The 14,854-nt window shown below is 45.5% G+C and overlaps 1 protein-coding gene across 1 annotated transcript in view; it reads left to right on the forward strand.

Annotated features, from left to right (window-relative positions):
* Nucleotides 1-1,112: 1,112 nt before the first annotated feature.
* The window catches only part of LOC118793581 (protein S-acyltransferase 24-like), a 17,156-nt gene continuing 3,414 nt past the window's right edge, over nucleotides 1,113-14,854 (forward strand). Inside the window, exons 1-9 of the mRNA XM_036551805.1 lie at nucleotides 1,113-1,271; nucleotides 1,498-1,675; nucleotides 2,038-2,444; nucleotides 3,700-3,770; nucleotides 6,873-6,935; nucleotides 10,892-11,034; nucleotides 12,869-12,965; nucleotides 13,310-13,462; nucleotides 14,030-14,202. Of these exons, the coding sequence (XP_036407698.1) occupies nucleotides 1,548-1,675; nucleotides 2,038-2,444; nucleotides 3,700-3,770; nucleotides 6,873-6,935; nucleotides 10,892-11,034; nucleotides 12,869-12,965; nucleotides 13,310-13,462; nucleotides 14,030-14,202 (1,235 nt within the window). The 5' untranslated portion in view covers nucleotides 1,113-1,271; nucleotides 1,498-1,547. The remainder of the gene's footprint in view (nucleotides 1,272-1,497; nucleotides 1,676-2,037; nucleotides 2,445-3,699; nucleotides 3,771-6,872; nucleotides 6,936-10,891; nucleotides 11,035-12,868; nucleotides 12,966-13,309; nucleotides 13,463-14,029; nucleotides 14,203-14,854) is intronic.

Consider the following 14,854-nt stretch of genomic DNA (forward strand, 5'->3'; position numbering starts at 1 on the left):
AATGAATAAAAATAAAATTAAAATAAATCATAATATTAAGAATAATATCGCATCTGCATAATATAAAGAAAATTTGCCCTCTAAACTTGTTCTGTTTTAATCTCAAACGAATTCCACAGAATGCACTGTGTGACATGAGAGAGGACATTCATGTATCACGTGCTGCTTGAGAATCCTTGAAAACACAGAACTATTTATACAGTATGTTAAGAAAGTAGCCTATATCTTATAGGTGTGTAGCTATTAAAAATGGTTGCATTAGGTGGAATAGCACGTTGTCTTAGTAACTGTCTGATATAATGTTTGAATGAGCAGATTTTAATGCAACGGGTCCCAAAATAAAATAATAAATACATAATATCGTAAAATGTCATATCTGTGATTTAAACTGAACAATAGACCTCCGATTTGATATGAAATCAAATCCAATGGTTTACCAGTTACGTAAGACTAAGTTATACTAAGGTACCTGATCAACGTGCAAAACATCATTATGAAACAGGTACAGTAGTCAGTAGGCCTATTTTATAGACCCTTATTGGCACGTTAAAACTATAATAAAATACCCCTAAACTCATCGTACTGGATAACAGACAAAAAAGTGGATTTTATGCCCTGAATTATGGCAAACTGAGATGAACCATTTCAGTGCCCGTGTTTCTTCAAACTGAAAATTATAATAAGCTTATCTGTTTGTATAAATGCATTTACTCCTACCTGTGTTTTGTCGAAACAAAAGGAAACCGTGACTAAGCAAAAAACGTCCGCACTTAAATGTATCGTATGTGTTACTCACACACCTGGGAGTAGCCTAATTACGTAATTACGTTTATCTAATTGTTTAAGAAATATTTTCAGGTGAAATGTTGCTAGTTTTAGAAATTCGTTTGTGTATCCACTTTTGCCAACAGACATAGGCAAGGAAAAGAAACGGGCTATAATAATAAGAGACGCTCTTTCTGTCAGTCTGTTTCATGGGTGTCAGTGCGAGCCGCGAGCGTTCGCATCGCGCACAGAGCCAAATATGTCCTCAGCCGCTCGGACTCGCGCGTTCACGCGTCTGTCGCCCTTCAGCAGAGGCGGGTCGCGCGTTCAGTCCCGGCTGAGGATGGTGCGGTTAGCTGATGAGCGGCGTGCACCGGTGTGGAGTTCAGGAGCACTTACGGATCAGAGCGCCGCGCACACCTCTCTGATATGCCGGCTTATTTCTCAGCGCGAATTTTGTGCACATTCGTTTGGATGGATGATTTTTTTTACTTCTTCCCCGCAATGTAAGTTCTGGGTTCAGAATAAAAGTTGTTCAGTAGCTGTGGGTTTAACTGTGCTTAACTGTGTTTAAATGAACAAAGTTAATTTGTGGTATAGATTGACTTGTTTGGTCTTAAACGATAGCATTATTTTACTGAGGAGTTTAAGACTTTCGAAATATTTTTTATCCATGTTAGATAAAAAGCTGGTTTGCCGTCTACAGTAAGGTGTCTTTTTATGCGTTAACAGAATGTTGAAACAGTGCTGAGCGGAGGAGTAAGATTCTGAAGTTAGATGACATGGTTCCTGCCCCGCGTCCGCCGTCTCTCACTCTTTCTGCCCAGTACGAGCGTTTCAGTGGGAATGGGCACTGCTTTGAATCGCCAGTTAACAATAATCTGGATATTTTCGAGGCTGCTAAACAGGGGTAAGTCATCTTTCATTAAGTAATTTGTCATACTGACGAAGAAAGTTCTTATGCTAAAACATGCGGAACATACTTAGATTTAGACTGTCTGTGTGTGGCTGTCTGAGAATTACCTTACAGGGACCTTTTGGTTATGTTTTTCAATTATGTTGTACAAGGCATCTCTGAAAGTAAATTAACCATGCAGTGTAGGTGAAGAGCTCTCAACACATGACAGAAGCTATTCATAGGTCATGACCATCTTTACATCTCGAAAATGCAGCCGGGCACACCACAGGCTTTAACGTGACACCAAGATAGTGGCTGAATCTTGCAGATGAAAAATCAGCACATCTTGAAGGTTTCCTGTCGTCCCCGCCCAGAAACCTTGAGGAGTGTAGACGCATTGTCTCGGCGGAGGGGGCGGGGGTGTTGGATGGGCTCGATGACCGCGGCCACACGCCGGTGCACTGGGCAGCGCTGGCCGGCGCTGTGGATGTCATCCAGTTCTTCCTGGAGGCCGGGGGCCCGGTGGACCTGCCCAGCAAGGTGGAGCTGGCCCAGAGGCCGGTCCACTGGGCATCAGTGAACGGGCACGTCGCCGTGGTGGATCGGCTGCTGGAGGCGGGGGTCTCTATGGATACGCCGGACCACAGAGGGTGCACCCCTCTGATTCTGGCCGCTCAGTACGGACACACCGCTCTCTGCTGCTACCTGATTGGGAAGGGAGCCCAGCTGAACCTGTGCGATGCGGAGGGGGACAACGCCCTCCACTGGGCTGCTTTCAAAGGTAAGAGACCCCCCCAATTTATCCCAAACCCCACAGTCAGAACATTGGACTCTCTGGATTTCAACCACAGATGTTTCATTTGTAGGATCACTGCTTTTTCTATACCAGTGTGCATGTGCTTCAGCTGAAATTAATAGGTAGGCTTGTGATCTGTCCCACTGATCTCCTCTTCTTTTCTGCTGGTTATGAAAGAAACCTTAATCACTGCTGATTGTCTCAGTGTATTGCATTTCTCAGTGTATTGCTTTTACTGGAACAGGGACTGATTGTGGTAGATTACCAGTGAGATAATTCCATTTTTCAAAAACGTCAGAGTGAAAACTGCAACACACACACACACACACAGACCAAATTCACAACTCGAACTTGCTCTGAGGTTCTCTTGTGTAATTTGTATGAAGGCTACAGGGAAATGGTTGTCCCTTTGCACGAGCGGCGTGACATATAAAGAGTGAGTGTGGGGGATGCTTCAGACTACCCACAGGCTGCAGTGCCCAGTGATATTTCAGGAATCCTGGAGCTGCAGCGGCTACCTAACTCTGTCTCTGGCTGCCGGGCATAGCTTAGATTCCTAATGAAGGACAAAGGGAGAGTGAGCACTGCCGTGGCCCCCAGAGACTTTCTGCTGTTCCTCTAATCCTGCACGCAAACAGACCGTCACCCCCCCGCCATCGATAATCACGATATCGGCAAAACGTCTCGCACAAACAGCCATGCCGTGGCCGAGCGTGTGCTTATTGTAGTCGCACGTCATTTCTAGCGTTTAGTGCCGAAGGTCAAACACTCAAGGCCTCCCGGGCAAAGCGCACTGTCTGCATGGTGGCACACCAGGGCAGGTATGAAGGTTTCCCTAAAACCTCCCGACCTGCTCCACCCTCTTGCGCTTCTCCGTTGCTAGTTTGAGTGTCAGAGTGTTTTGCATTCTTTTATTTATCTTTTTACCAAAGGAGCATTGACCAAGGTCTGGCGACGCTGGGCTCCAATGAATTTTAGCTCCACGGGCTACCGTTGATGACAGCTTTTGATATATTAGCCAGAGCAGTGAGTTTAGGATTCGTTCTTAAAGGACTACGCTTGCTGTAGGGCACGTGTGCCCGTGTTGCTCTTTTATATAAAAAAAAAAAAAACACTCTTAAAGTCACATTTATATCTGCAGCTGGCGGTAACTGTTTGAAGGAATATAATTTATTTTAGGAAGCTGATCTGTCCTTAAACCTGGTTTATTTTTAACTGTAACTCCTTGCCTCTTAAACAGGACACTGTGAACTGACCCGCTTGTTGATCTACTCAGGATTCAACCCCAAACAACCAGATCAGTTTGGTCAGGTAAGACTATCCTTGAAGTCGCAGCTGTAATATTTGTAAGAGCCACCACTGGTGTCACACTTAACTCTCAACAATATATTCAAAAGAAATGTTTTCAGAGAGTAAGTTGAGTCGGACACCTCTTGTTTTGCTCCAGAAAACACATACTGACAGGAAAAGTCAAGGGAGAAGTGAAAAGAGAAAGTGCAAGATTAGGAGGAAAATCAGTGGGAGACCGCATCAGTCATACATTGTAGGACAGCAGAGACTGACAACCAGGTCATGGCTCACAGCTGGAGAGTGTGTGTGTGTTTGTGTGTGTGTGTGTTCTTCTGTCTGTGTGTGGTACATTGTATGATACAGTCAGGTAAAAACAAGCACAGGGCGAAGGCCTGTCTGGAGTACCAGTTTCCGAAGATCCAGTCTGGTTGAGAGCATGTGTTTGTTGAAGAAGCGTCGTGTTGGCTGTGCGCGGTTTTTGTGTGCGGTTCAGTCATTGGATTAATAATGCAATGCGCCACACAGGAAGAGGGAACATGAGTCAGCGAGGGCACTGTGGTTGAGTTACTGTGGGTGCTAGCACTAAAAACACACAACTCTCGAGCCTCATGTGTGGTCATTGCTTTGACGTCCCAAGCCTCAGGGACTTGTCCTCCGTGTGGCCATTGGTTAAGGCCCATGCTGACGGCTCCTTTTTTGTGATCATTGGTCCAATGCCCCCTTTCTGACCTCTCCTCCTGGTCTCACACCCCACACCATCTAGTGAATGAAATACCAGAGGGTACTGCCCGTCTCTGGTGGGTAAGGGGAGATTCGGAAGCAGCCGGCAGGGATGGGAACACTATCTCGGTGCCTCTGCCTCCACTCTGCTAAATAAAGACCCTGCAGGATTTTGTCCTCAGTCTCTCCTTACAGTGCTCTGCCAGCGACAGACTGCTCTGTGTGTGTGTGTGTGTGAGTCAGCTGACGCCACAAGCGCTGGGCACTTCAAGGACTCGTCTTTGCTCCCTGGTCTCCCCCTGGGCAGTTCAGTGCTCATCAGCATGGCTGTGTTGCATATTCAGTAGCCCCTCGCTGTTTTCCTAAATATGTGGCACAGTGGGACGTTCTGTCTCAGTCGTACGTTTGACTCTGCTGTTTAGAGGGGACAGTCTGCTGCACCTCATGGAGGAGCACCTTCTGTAATGTCTCCTCAGTTCATTCTGTACGTTTCGGGATGAAATGAAATAAAAGCGTCACCTTGTGGTTTGGATTTATTTTAACAGGGGGGTCAAAGGAACCGTTTCTTCATTATGGCCTTGGGAATGAGGGGAGAGGAGGGGTGCAAGGGTTTATGTGTCGGGTCCTGAGGATGATTACTGTTGGTGGCTGGTGTGACAGAGCCAGGTTTGGGAATTTAGCCACAGTGCCAGGGTTAATCCCTGTTAATCCCAGGGTTAATCTCAAATTTCCTTTGGGATTAATAAAGTATTTCTTATTCTTATTCTTATTCTTATTGTTACATATGGTCTGATCTTTGATGACTACAGTGAGTCTCATGTGAAAGTTCTTTTTCTTTTTTTAATACAGATGAAGTCAATGTTAATTGAATGTGGGCTTGCTGGTTGAGAATTTCACATAGATTGATATGGCTGCCCCTCCACACCACACAAAGAACCACACATGGTTCTTTAATGCCATGTTTTTGATCAGGCGTTTGGAGCGTCCACGCGTGTGTGTGTGATCGTGCATGTGTGTGAGCGTGTGTGCGTGTCAACGTGTGTGCGTGTGTGTCAGAGGAGACAGATGGACAGTATGAAGAACTGGTCAGTGCAACATTCCCTGCTGCTTCTACATTAATGCCTCCAGACCACCTGGAGTGAGAATTACCATCTTGCTATTATAACTGGGCAGGTTCCTTTATTTAATAGTTCTTTTAGTCTCTTTTAAAAGGTTTATCTTGACAGTATGGGTTCTTTATTTTCACTCTCCATTTACATTGTATAAACCATTTTGAAATGTTGAACTTTCACCTCTGATTATGCAGCTTTTATGCTCTGTACACCTGGGCTGGAGGGAAACTATGGCAGTGATTTAAAGTTCAGTGAATTAAGGTAAAAGGAATATCTCTTAGCACAGTCAACCTGTTTAAATTGAATATAGCTTAAGACACCATATTGCATTATATGCAGCTGGTCCACTTTTAATCCTGCTGTTTTTACTTATGCCTGAAGTTTATTTCCTGGTTAAGACAATAATGTCACAACAGCCTTGAGCGTATAAGTGCAGTTGTCAGGAGTTGACTTTGCAGCATTTTATTAAATGGTGAGGTACTCTTTGCTTAAAAGAAGTTTACGTTTGAGTTGGAATCCATGTTATTTCCTGTTTGAATATGTAATATTGTAAGATATTAAACATGGCAATTACTAATACAGTGTAAGTGAGTAAAAACAGCTTTGTCTACTCAATATGTCTCTGATTATGACTTTCTGGACTGGTGCTCTCAAGTTATAATGTCTTTATTGTATGACAGTATTTAAAAAGGTAAAATATGCATCAAATCTTTAATATGTTTGGTCTTAATATTCTCAGGAGTCATATATTAATCTCTGGCCATCTTCAAAGATGAATTATATATTTATTTGTGATCTACTTAATAAAAGACCACCTTTAACAATTGTGCTCCTCAGCAAATGGAAAGGCGATCTTTTGTTCAACACAGTAAAAGCTGGCGGTGGCAGAGATATGAGGTATTCCAAGCAAGCAGGAGAGAGAACTTTGATCTTGCAAACGTGAACATTAATTTATGATGTATAAGGCTCAGCACCTGAAGTAGCATTTTCAGGTGTTCTGAAAATTGAGTACAGAACGTTTTACTCTCGCACAAGGCTTATGCCCACTCTAAGACACAACTGGTCATATTATGTATAGCACACCACTGCGAGAGCTGTAATTTCAATAAGACCACAGTTTTTTTTTTTTTCTTACCTGAAGGTGACAAAGCTGTGTGCCTTTAGCTAATGATATGCAAAGTAACAGCAGGAGGGGGTGACACGGCTGCCATAGCTGGGGTGACTCCGGCAGGCGGTGACGGGGTCAGTGGTAGGTCTGACGTGGATGTCTCTCTGCCCCCCCCTCCCACAGACCCCCCTGCACCTGGCTGTCCTCAGCGGAGACCTGCTGACTGTGCAGCTGCTGTGTGAACAGGTGAGTCTGTCTATGGTGACCTCTGTCGCCCTTTAATCTGTCAGGGAGGAACAAACTTGGGTAAACAGGCCCTTCCTTTATGCTGAACTCTCCATATGTTTACAGAAGGACGAGGAGGACAGCAAAGCCGGTAATACATGTGGAAATATGGAGTAGTGCCTATGCCACTGTGTTTGTTATTGGAGGGTTGCAAGTTTGAATCCTAGCAGGGACACTGCTGTGCCCTCGAACAAGGTGGTTGACCAATTTAAGATGTTAAAACCTTAATCCAGCTGTCTGAGTGGATGTGTAAACTTTGCTTGTTGGAAGAAAATATTAAGAATAAATGTTAGTTTATCACAGTTTTCCGGACAGAGTTAAGGGAAGGGGGAACTAGATTTTAGAAACAGTGTTCACTTAGTAAGGGATTAAACAGCTGTAAGACAAAATGGGAAAAAGTCACCAGCATGGAAGATGCTCCACAGGCTCCGTTCCTACTGCTTCCTCTGCTGCGAAAAGGAAAGCTGTAGTGATGGTACGAGCCTGTGGAGGCCGAAGTGGAGGACCGTGCTGTCTGCAGGCTCATGTTCAGATCCGGTGATGAGGGGGGTGGGGTGTCATTTGATCCCATCAGCTCCGTGGGGGACGCTACGATGGTGACGCACGGCTCCTCCGACAGGAAATTAAATTTGCCTTCCGCGCTCTCCCTGGCTGCTCTCACGCCGCGGAGCGGGGATGGCGCTGGAGTTTTTAAAGGCGAGGCACGCGCCGATGTTAACTGCCCCGCTGAAACGGCACCTAGTCCAGAAAGCCATCTCGGATCAGGTGACTGGCCGTCAGTAAGGTTCCACAGCACAGGCAGCTCGCTTGTGTTCTTGAACTCACAGTAAAAAAAAAAACTGCACTAACAGTTGTAAGCAACAGAGATGTACCATAAACACTGCTATAAATGTGTGCTGTGTCTGAGCGTTTGTAGTTTTGAATCCACACATCTCTCCCTTGTCAATGCTGTTTTTACATGGTGTAAAAAAAAAAGACTGTCTGGCCAGAGTTGGGCTGCTTCACTAATGGGCTCAGAGCTGGAGACTTCTTGATAACAGCATGATTTGATCAGTGAGTTCAGACATTGTACAAATGTGTTTTTTCTGTGAATTCTGTGAGTATCTTGCAACTTTCTTTGTGAGCTCTGCTCTGCGATCTACAAAAATTAAAGTTTATTTCTGGTCACTATATTAAGGGATCTATGGGGATGTTTTCCACTTATTTTAGCTATGTGTTCTGTGAGGTTTTTCATCAAGGTCATATGATGACTTGCTATATATAACTGTAAGCTGTTGCATTAGCACATCCCTCTGTCTGAGATCAAGGATAATTTGATCATATCCCATGGCCTCCATGACTGTCACTCAGGGTTATTTTCTATCAGCTGCCAAAGCGTCATTGTTCATCCTCTCAGATTTCATCCGCCGTTAACTCGCGTAGTTACTCTGAAATGCACTCGAGAGCGCTCCGTGGTGTTACCCTTGTTAAGAGCGCTAAATCACATCGGTTTAGACTGATTGATCAGCGTGCCGCACCTGTGTCTGCTGAGATTTCAGGGGCGCAGCTTGAATTGGCGCACTGTGCTGAACGGGGGCTTGAAGTTTCGGCGTGTTTTGTCACCACTGCGTCTGCGGGAGGCAGCTGGATTCGTGCCCTCGTGTCAAGCTCATTTCACCTTGTGCTGAACAAAGTCAGTGTGTCGCTAGGAGCACCTGCAGCGTTTTTTTTTTTTTCTGAGCTTGGATGTGAGCATTATTTTGACTTGGCCTATCCTTGTGCTCCGTGAGGACAGCGGTATGTGGTTGCACTCGGGTCCAGAGGGTTGTTGGGTCAAGTCCCTGACAGAAACATTGGTGTGGGATGCTAAAGTACCTTTCAGAAAGGGGGAGGCAGTGTAGCACAGTGGTAAGACGTAGGGCTCATAACTGACAGGGTGTTGTTCAGTTCCCCGAAAGGACGCTGTTGCTATACCCTGAGGCAAGGTACTTAACCCAGAAATACCACAGTAAATACGTATGTAAGATGTGTAAGTCGCTCTGGATAAGAACACCTGCTAAATGAGAGTGATGATGATGATGATGATGATGATGATGATGATCTGAAAATGCTTTGTTGGTTAAAAAAATCCAGGTGCATAAATGGATACCAGCATGTGCTAGTGCTTAGGGCAGGAAGAACAGGAAGGTCATGGGTTTAAATCATGGGCGTTGCTCTGCTCTTTTACCCTTGAGAAGGTGTATGTAACTCTAATTGCCCTGGTAAAAATATATCTGTCTACCTTGATACCTCTGAGATGTAAGAGTAGGTCACCCTGGATAGCTGTCTCTACTAAGTAAATTAAAAAGGTAATGTGACTGATATGTAAGGGGTCTCTGAGGAGACATGTCAGTGCAGATTGCTTTGGATGAAGGGAGGTGCTTTATGTATGCTAATATATATTTTTACCATCAAAATTACCTTACCTACTGTGTAACTGAATCAATTACAAGGCTTAACTGATTAATTTCCATACGCGAAAGCTTTGCATGCAGCTGTTGAATTTGAACATTCGATTGCTCTGGCTGCCTTTGTGGCTTTGTGTGACTGTAACATCTTTTGTTACCACAGTTGTCAGATTGAGCATTTTAGGTATCAAAGGCCTTAATTCAAATCACTTCCATTTCATCTGTAGCCCATTGCATTCTATGCAGTCCACATCGGCATACTTTCTATTGACTTTCTATTGTTTTGAATATTATGTCCAGAGCACTATATTTTTCAGCAATCTTTCTTTTTTTATGTCATGAAAGGGGCCCGGTGTCAGAATCCATTACATTTGGGTTGTAAAAGTTGAGGGGAAGGAGAGGCAAGCCAGGGAAAGGAGAAAGCCAGCAGCCCGAGTGGAGTAATCCATGCTGACAGCTTAGTCAGAGGAAACAGATAGCAGGACACCCCCCACCCCCTCTCCTCCCCTTTCTGTGTTAATTAGCTCTGATTTCTGTGGAGATTCGCCCCGTAGGAGGCGCCGACAAACCTGTTTACCCTCTCATGCGCTCGCTATTTGCTGGTGGATCCATCACATTTCGGGGTAACTCCTGTTACAGGCGTAACGGATTTAGGCTTGATTGATTCCTTTGCGCTTTAATGTCAAGCATCCAACGTGGAAGTGGGAAAATAAGGAGCAGGTCTGCCCTCTTCTGCTTTGACATTGCTGTTGTGACAGACTGTGGTGACCGCCTCTGCAGATAGCCTTTTAATAAGTATCGATAAACCTGCATTGTGGTTTAGTGGCTACAGCAACCGGCTCTTCACCAAAGGGCTGAGAGTTTCAGTAAAGGCAGTAATTAAAACCATGCTGAAAAGTGTGTGAGTCGGTATGGGTGTTTAAACTGGGGAGAAAACGTGTGGTGTGCTTACCCAGAATGCTAAGCAAGTTGGCTACTGTGAAGCTGGCAGAGTCGGGGCTACTTTTCCACACCACTGTCACACCGTGGGTCTCCTAGTTTGTGTCACCACCTCAGGATAAACCTGCAATTATCACCATCAATATTCCCATTATTATTCAGCTGTTGTCTGTTTTTTGTTGTTTTGTTGCCGTCACATCTGTCTTCTTCCATCACTCACTACAGGAGTTGGCTTACAGAAACTGACTGGACGTTAGGTTGCTGAATGGCCTTTTCTGGTCGGCTGTTTTTGAGTGTCTCTAACTGTGACACCAGCTTCTGAATGTGATTCTGCAAAATCATCTGACTTGCTAGATATCGAATCATAGCTTGTAAGTGCTTAGAAGGGGAGATATCATAGCTGGCGAATGTCTGACTCGCTACAAGTAAACTCACAAGGGCTATTATCCGAGCTAAATCAGGGCTAGTATCATACTGTGTGATCTAGACATAAAGCCATCTACTGCTTTGTTTTCGTTATCAGCTCTTCTGTCTGTCTTTCCCATGTGGCAGGATGGAGTGGATTTGGAAACGGAGGATAAGAACGGGAACACCCCTCTGAAACTGTCCCGAGGTCGCAAACACAGGGAAATATCCGCCTACCTGGAGGGTGCAATAGCCCGCTCGGGTCGACTAATTCCCAAATTCGACTGGAGGTGAGTGCCTTTGATCAAAATGTGTTTCGATCGGTAGGGTTTCCTCACATGTTCAGTACAGTGTCAGAGGCTTGCATTTGTAGCTGGATTGCCTACAGTGGGTACTTAAGTCATACACCATGTAGAAGTGGGCATTTACACTACTTGACAGAGCCATTTTAGACCCTAGAATCCCAGTGCATACCGATTTAAGGATCTCTGAAGTTACTTTCTTATCAAGCGAAGGGTGAGAAAGAGGTCTAGATAGTTTCTTCTTGCCACGCTCCTGGTGTGATGGGGGTCTCGGACAGCAGTCTTGGCTTGGCCTCCCTGTGACCTCTGACCTCTGTAAACGGGACAGGCACCTTTTGACCCTTCCTGTCAGTACCTGGCCGTGGGGCACGCAGAGGGCCAGGTTCTGTGAAGAGGGGTTTCCAGAATTGAGAGACTATTGATCTGTGTCCAGGAGCGCTGCAAGCTTTCTGCCAATATTTAAAAAAAAAAAAGCAAGATGATGGTAAAGTAATAGTGCTCTCTTGAGCTTCGATAAGAGGATATAAATAGAGAACCGACCCCCTCAGCTTGCCATTACAGCCTTTCACGTCCACACTGAATATTTTTAGTGCAGTATTGTATTTAAAAAAAAAAATGTGTTCCGAGCTCCTCGTGGAGAACGGACATCCATGTCGATTTGCAAAGCAAAAGCCGCTTGAGACCGGCAGTCTGGGAGTAGTTCTAAAGCAGACTTTTTCCCCATCAATTATGAATGGTTTTGAATTAAATAACTGGAGGAAAAGGCTTTTGTAGACATGTGCAGCCCTTGTTGCTGTGTTTCGCATAAACCTTGTATGAGGAGCCTGCACAAGCTCTCTTAAAGGGGTTTTCATTCGTCAGAGGTGTTGTCACTGGAATCAAAATTTTCTGCTAAATGTGTACAGACATAGAAATCACAAACAGGAGAAACACTAAAAGTGCGGCATCTGTGATAAACTGTGTTACTCTTGCACTTTGGAGCATAGAATAGAGCGGTATCCTGAAGTAGAACTGCTTTTCTGTAACTCTGTTGGTTTTTATTTCTCCTTGTGAACCAGTCCCGTCAGGTGTATATGTCTGTGCATGTTTTTTCCTCTTTACCTGAATCATCTGTGACTCTCAAGCTTCTTTTCAAGACAGCCGATCAGGGAACGCAAAATGCGTGACAGATGTTTCGGCACCCCAACCCTGCAGCGATACAGCTTTGATCACTGAAACTGATTACTACGGAAACTCTATTTTCTCTATTTTCTTGCGCAAAACGAACTCCTTGCCCTCCTCCTTTGCACGGAACCGAGGTTATGCGATGCTGAGGCGCACCGAGGCTTGCATCCACCAGGACACGACTGTAAATAAGCCCCGCCCCCAAACTGCAGGGCCAGTAGGGCTCTTGGCAGAGGAAGTCAGTGACAGATAAATATAAACATGCACTTTGGCTGCCTGAGTGTCGGGGCCCCGGCACTGAACTTGGATGACTCCTTATACATTCAGAGTGCAGGGAGCCCGTCACTTTTAAAAGCATGTTTTAGCGGGGGTTGAAAAGGTCATTGGAGACTGTCCTCCCCCAAAATGTACCGGGGCAGACTTTTAAAAATCCCCCTAGGGTCCCCTGATGTAAAATAATCCTCTTTCAGCATATTTTAAAAACACATAATCCTCTTTGTCTATCAATCCCACTCAGTGTACAGTTGAGTGAGTATGCTACTGGTGCTTTCTGGCAATTGCTCCTCAAAATCTTCAATCTGATCAGCATACAGAATCGATAGGGAAGGTCCAGGATGCTGCGATTTTAACCTCCTCTGTTTTTGTTGTGTTTTGTCAGTGCCTTGGTGTTTGGCCCACCTGGAAAATCCAAAGGCCCTGTGCTTTTCCTGCTGGCTTGTTGTTTCCTTTGGGGATACCCCACTTACTTTTTCAAGGTAAGGCAGCATCCGTCTGCTCCCCGTGTTTATCAGAGGAAAACAGCCGTGGCAGATTCTCCGCTCGGCCATTTCCATGCTCGGCCAGGTCATTTCCATGTTCTAGAACACTGCGAAAGGGAACGCGCACTCTGAGTCTTTTACCGTCTTTGATATCGGCATTCCTAAATGAGGCTCCAGTAATGGAGGACATTAGTCTAATGGCCTGTCGTTGGAAGCGATGTGTCCAGCCGCACGTGCAGGGAGGAACGGACAGTCTCGCTCGCATGCTGTTTGCTGCTCTGAGCCGGGAGCATTAGCGTGACCCCTAACGAGTGATGTTTCCTCTGTCTCCCCCTGTGCAGATTGTCTCGGTCTCCTTTAACAAGCTGTGGGAGTTTCATGTGGCCTTCCTGCTCGCCAATGCACTGATGTGGTTTCTCTTCCTAAAAGCTTCCCTTATGGATCCAGGGTTTCTTCCCAGAGACAGTGAGGAATATGATCAGGCCATTAGACAGGTAAACAACTGAGCACAAACTCCCAGGAGGGATAGAGGGAGACACACTCGCACACACACACACACACACACACACACACACACACACACACACACACACACACACACACGTACACATGCCCAGACACACACACTCAATTTAACCCTCACTCCATATGTAAACGCAGTTTAGCATAGCCCATACATGACCACACACATTATTACACATATACATACACACATTCTCTCAAAAACACACATCCATGGAGCCAGAAAATGTTGCCACACAGCCTCCCGTACTCCCCATGAATGAAAAGTAAACTTTTTGTTTATTAGAACAAATAGACAAATAGCTCATGAAATTCAAAATGTCCAGACTGCAAGGCTTTGTCGTATGCTCCACTGTACTGGCAGCTGATACATTCTCCCATTTCTTGTCACTGTTTTGTTATTACACACTCATTACACATCACACTCCAGTCTCCCTTTGTAGTGGGAATTGGTACATTCTCACAACCACTGTCCTACCCTGTACTTGACAGTTGGTACATCCTGACATTCTCTGTCTCCCTTGTATTGGTGCGCCCAGGCGGTGCACTGTGAGGGGTGGAGGCGAGGCCGAAACCCTCTCCTCAGACTGTGTCACACCTGCCACATCGTCAGGCCGCTTCGCACAAAGCACTGCCGCGTCACCAACCGCTGCGTGGAGCATTTCGATCACTACTGCCCCTACATCTACAACGCCGTGGGCCGCAGGAACAGGTAACCAACCGATGAGTTTGTGTGCCTGCCTGCTGGGGACCAATCCCAGATCAGAACCCAGTTCCTGCCGTCCAATCTCGGCAGGGGGCTTTCAGGCTGTTGACCTTGAAGAATCTCTACTGGGAGGCTTCTGATTCCAGAGGATGATGTCATCTGAACTGGGGCTCTCCTTACATTTCATTGTACGAACACCGTATGGAAATTTACTGTTTGAGAGAACAGCTATTCCGTTACTGCAGAATTTCAATTCCTCATGCAAGGATACTTGCGTAGCTTACATTATGAATTGAAATCCAGTCATCAGCTGGACATATCCTGAAACAATCTGAGTTAAGGACCTTCCTCTAGGGCTCTTTGGTGTTTAGTCAGGAGAGGCGGTCGAGAGACTGTCCTTACATTCAGATCAGGTGGTGCTGGTTTTCCCATGTGGGACAGAGGAACCTACAGAGAGGCTGTGGCAGAACAGATGACTAATGTATGAAATGGGGTGGGGTGTGGGGGGGGGGGGGCAGTCGCCCTGGATGTGTGTAAGCCTGCCTGCTGTCGCAAGGTCAGGCTGACCGCTGTTCAGTAAGACCAACGCCCGGCTACTGTTATTATGATGATGATGATTATTGTTATTATTATTTGAGTACCACCTTTATCCACAGTG

Source organism: Megalops cyprinoides, chromosome 18 (genome assembly GCF_013368585.1).
Source record: "Megalops cyprinoides isolate fMegCyp1 chromosome 18, fMegCyp1.pri, whole genome shotgun sequence".
In the NCBI taxonomy this organism is placed as follows: domain Eukaryota; kingdom Metazoa; phylum Chordata; class Actinopteri; order Elopiformes; family Megalopidae; genus Megalops; species Megalops cyprinoides.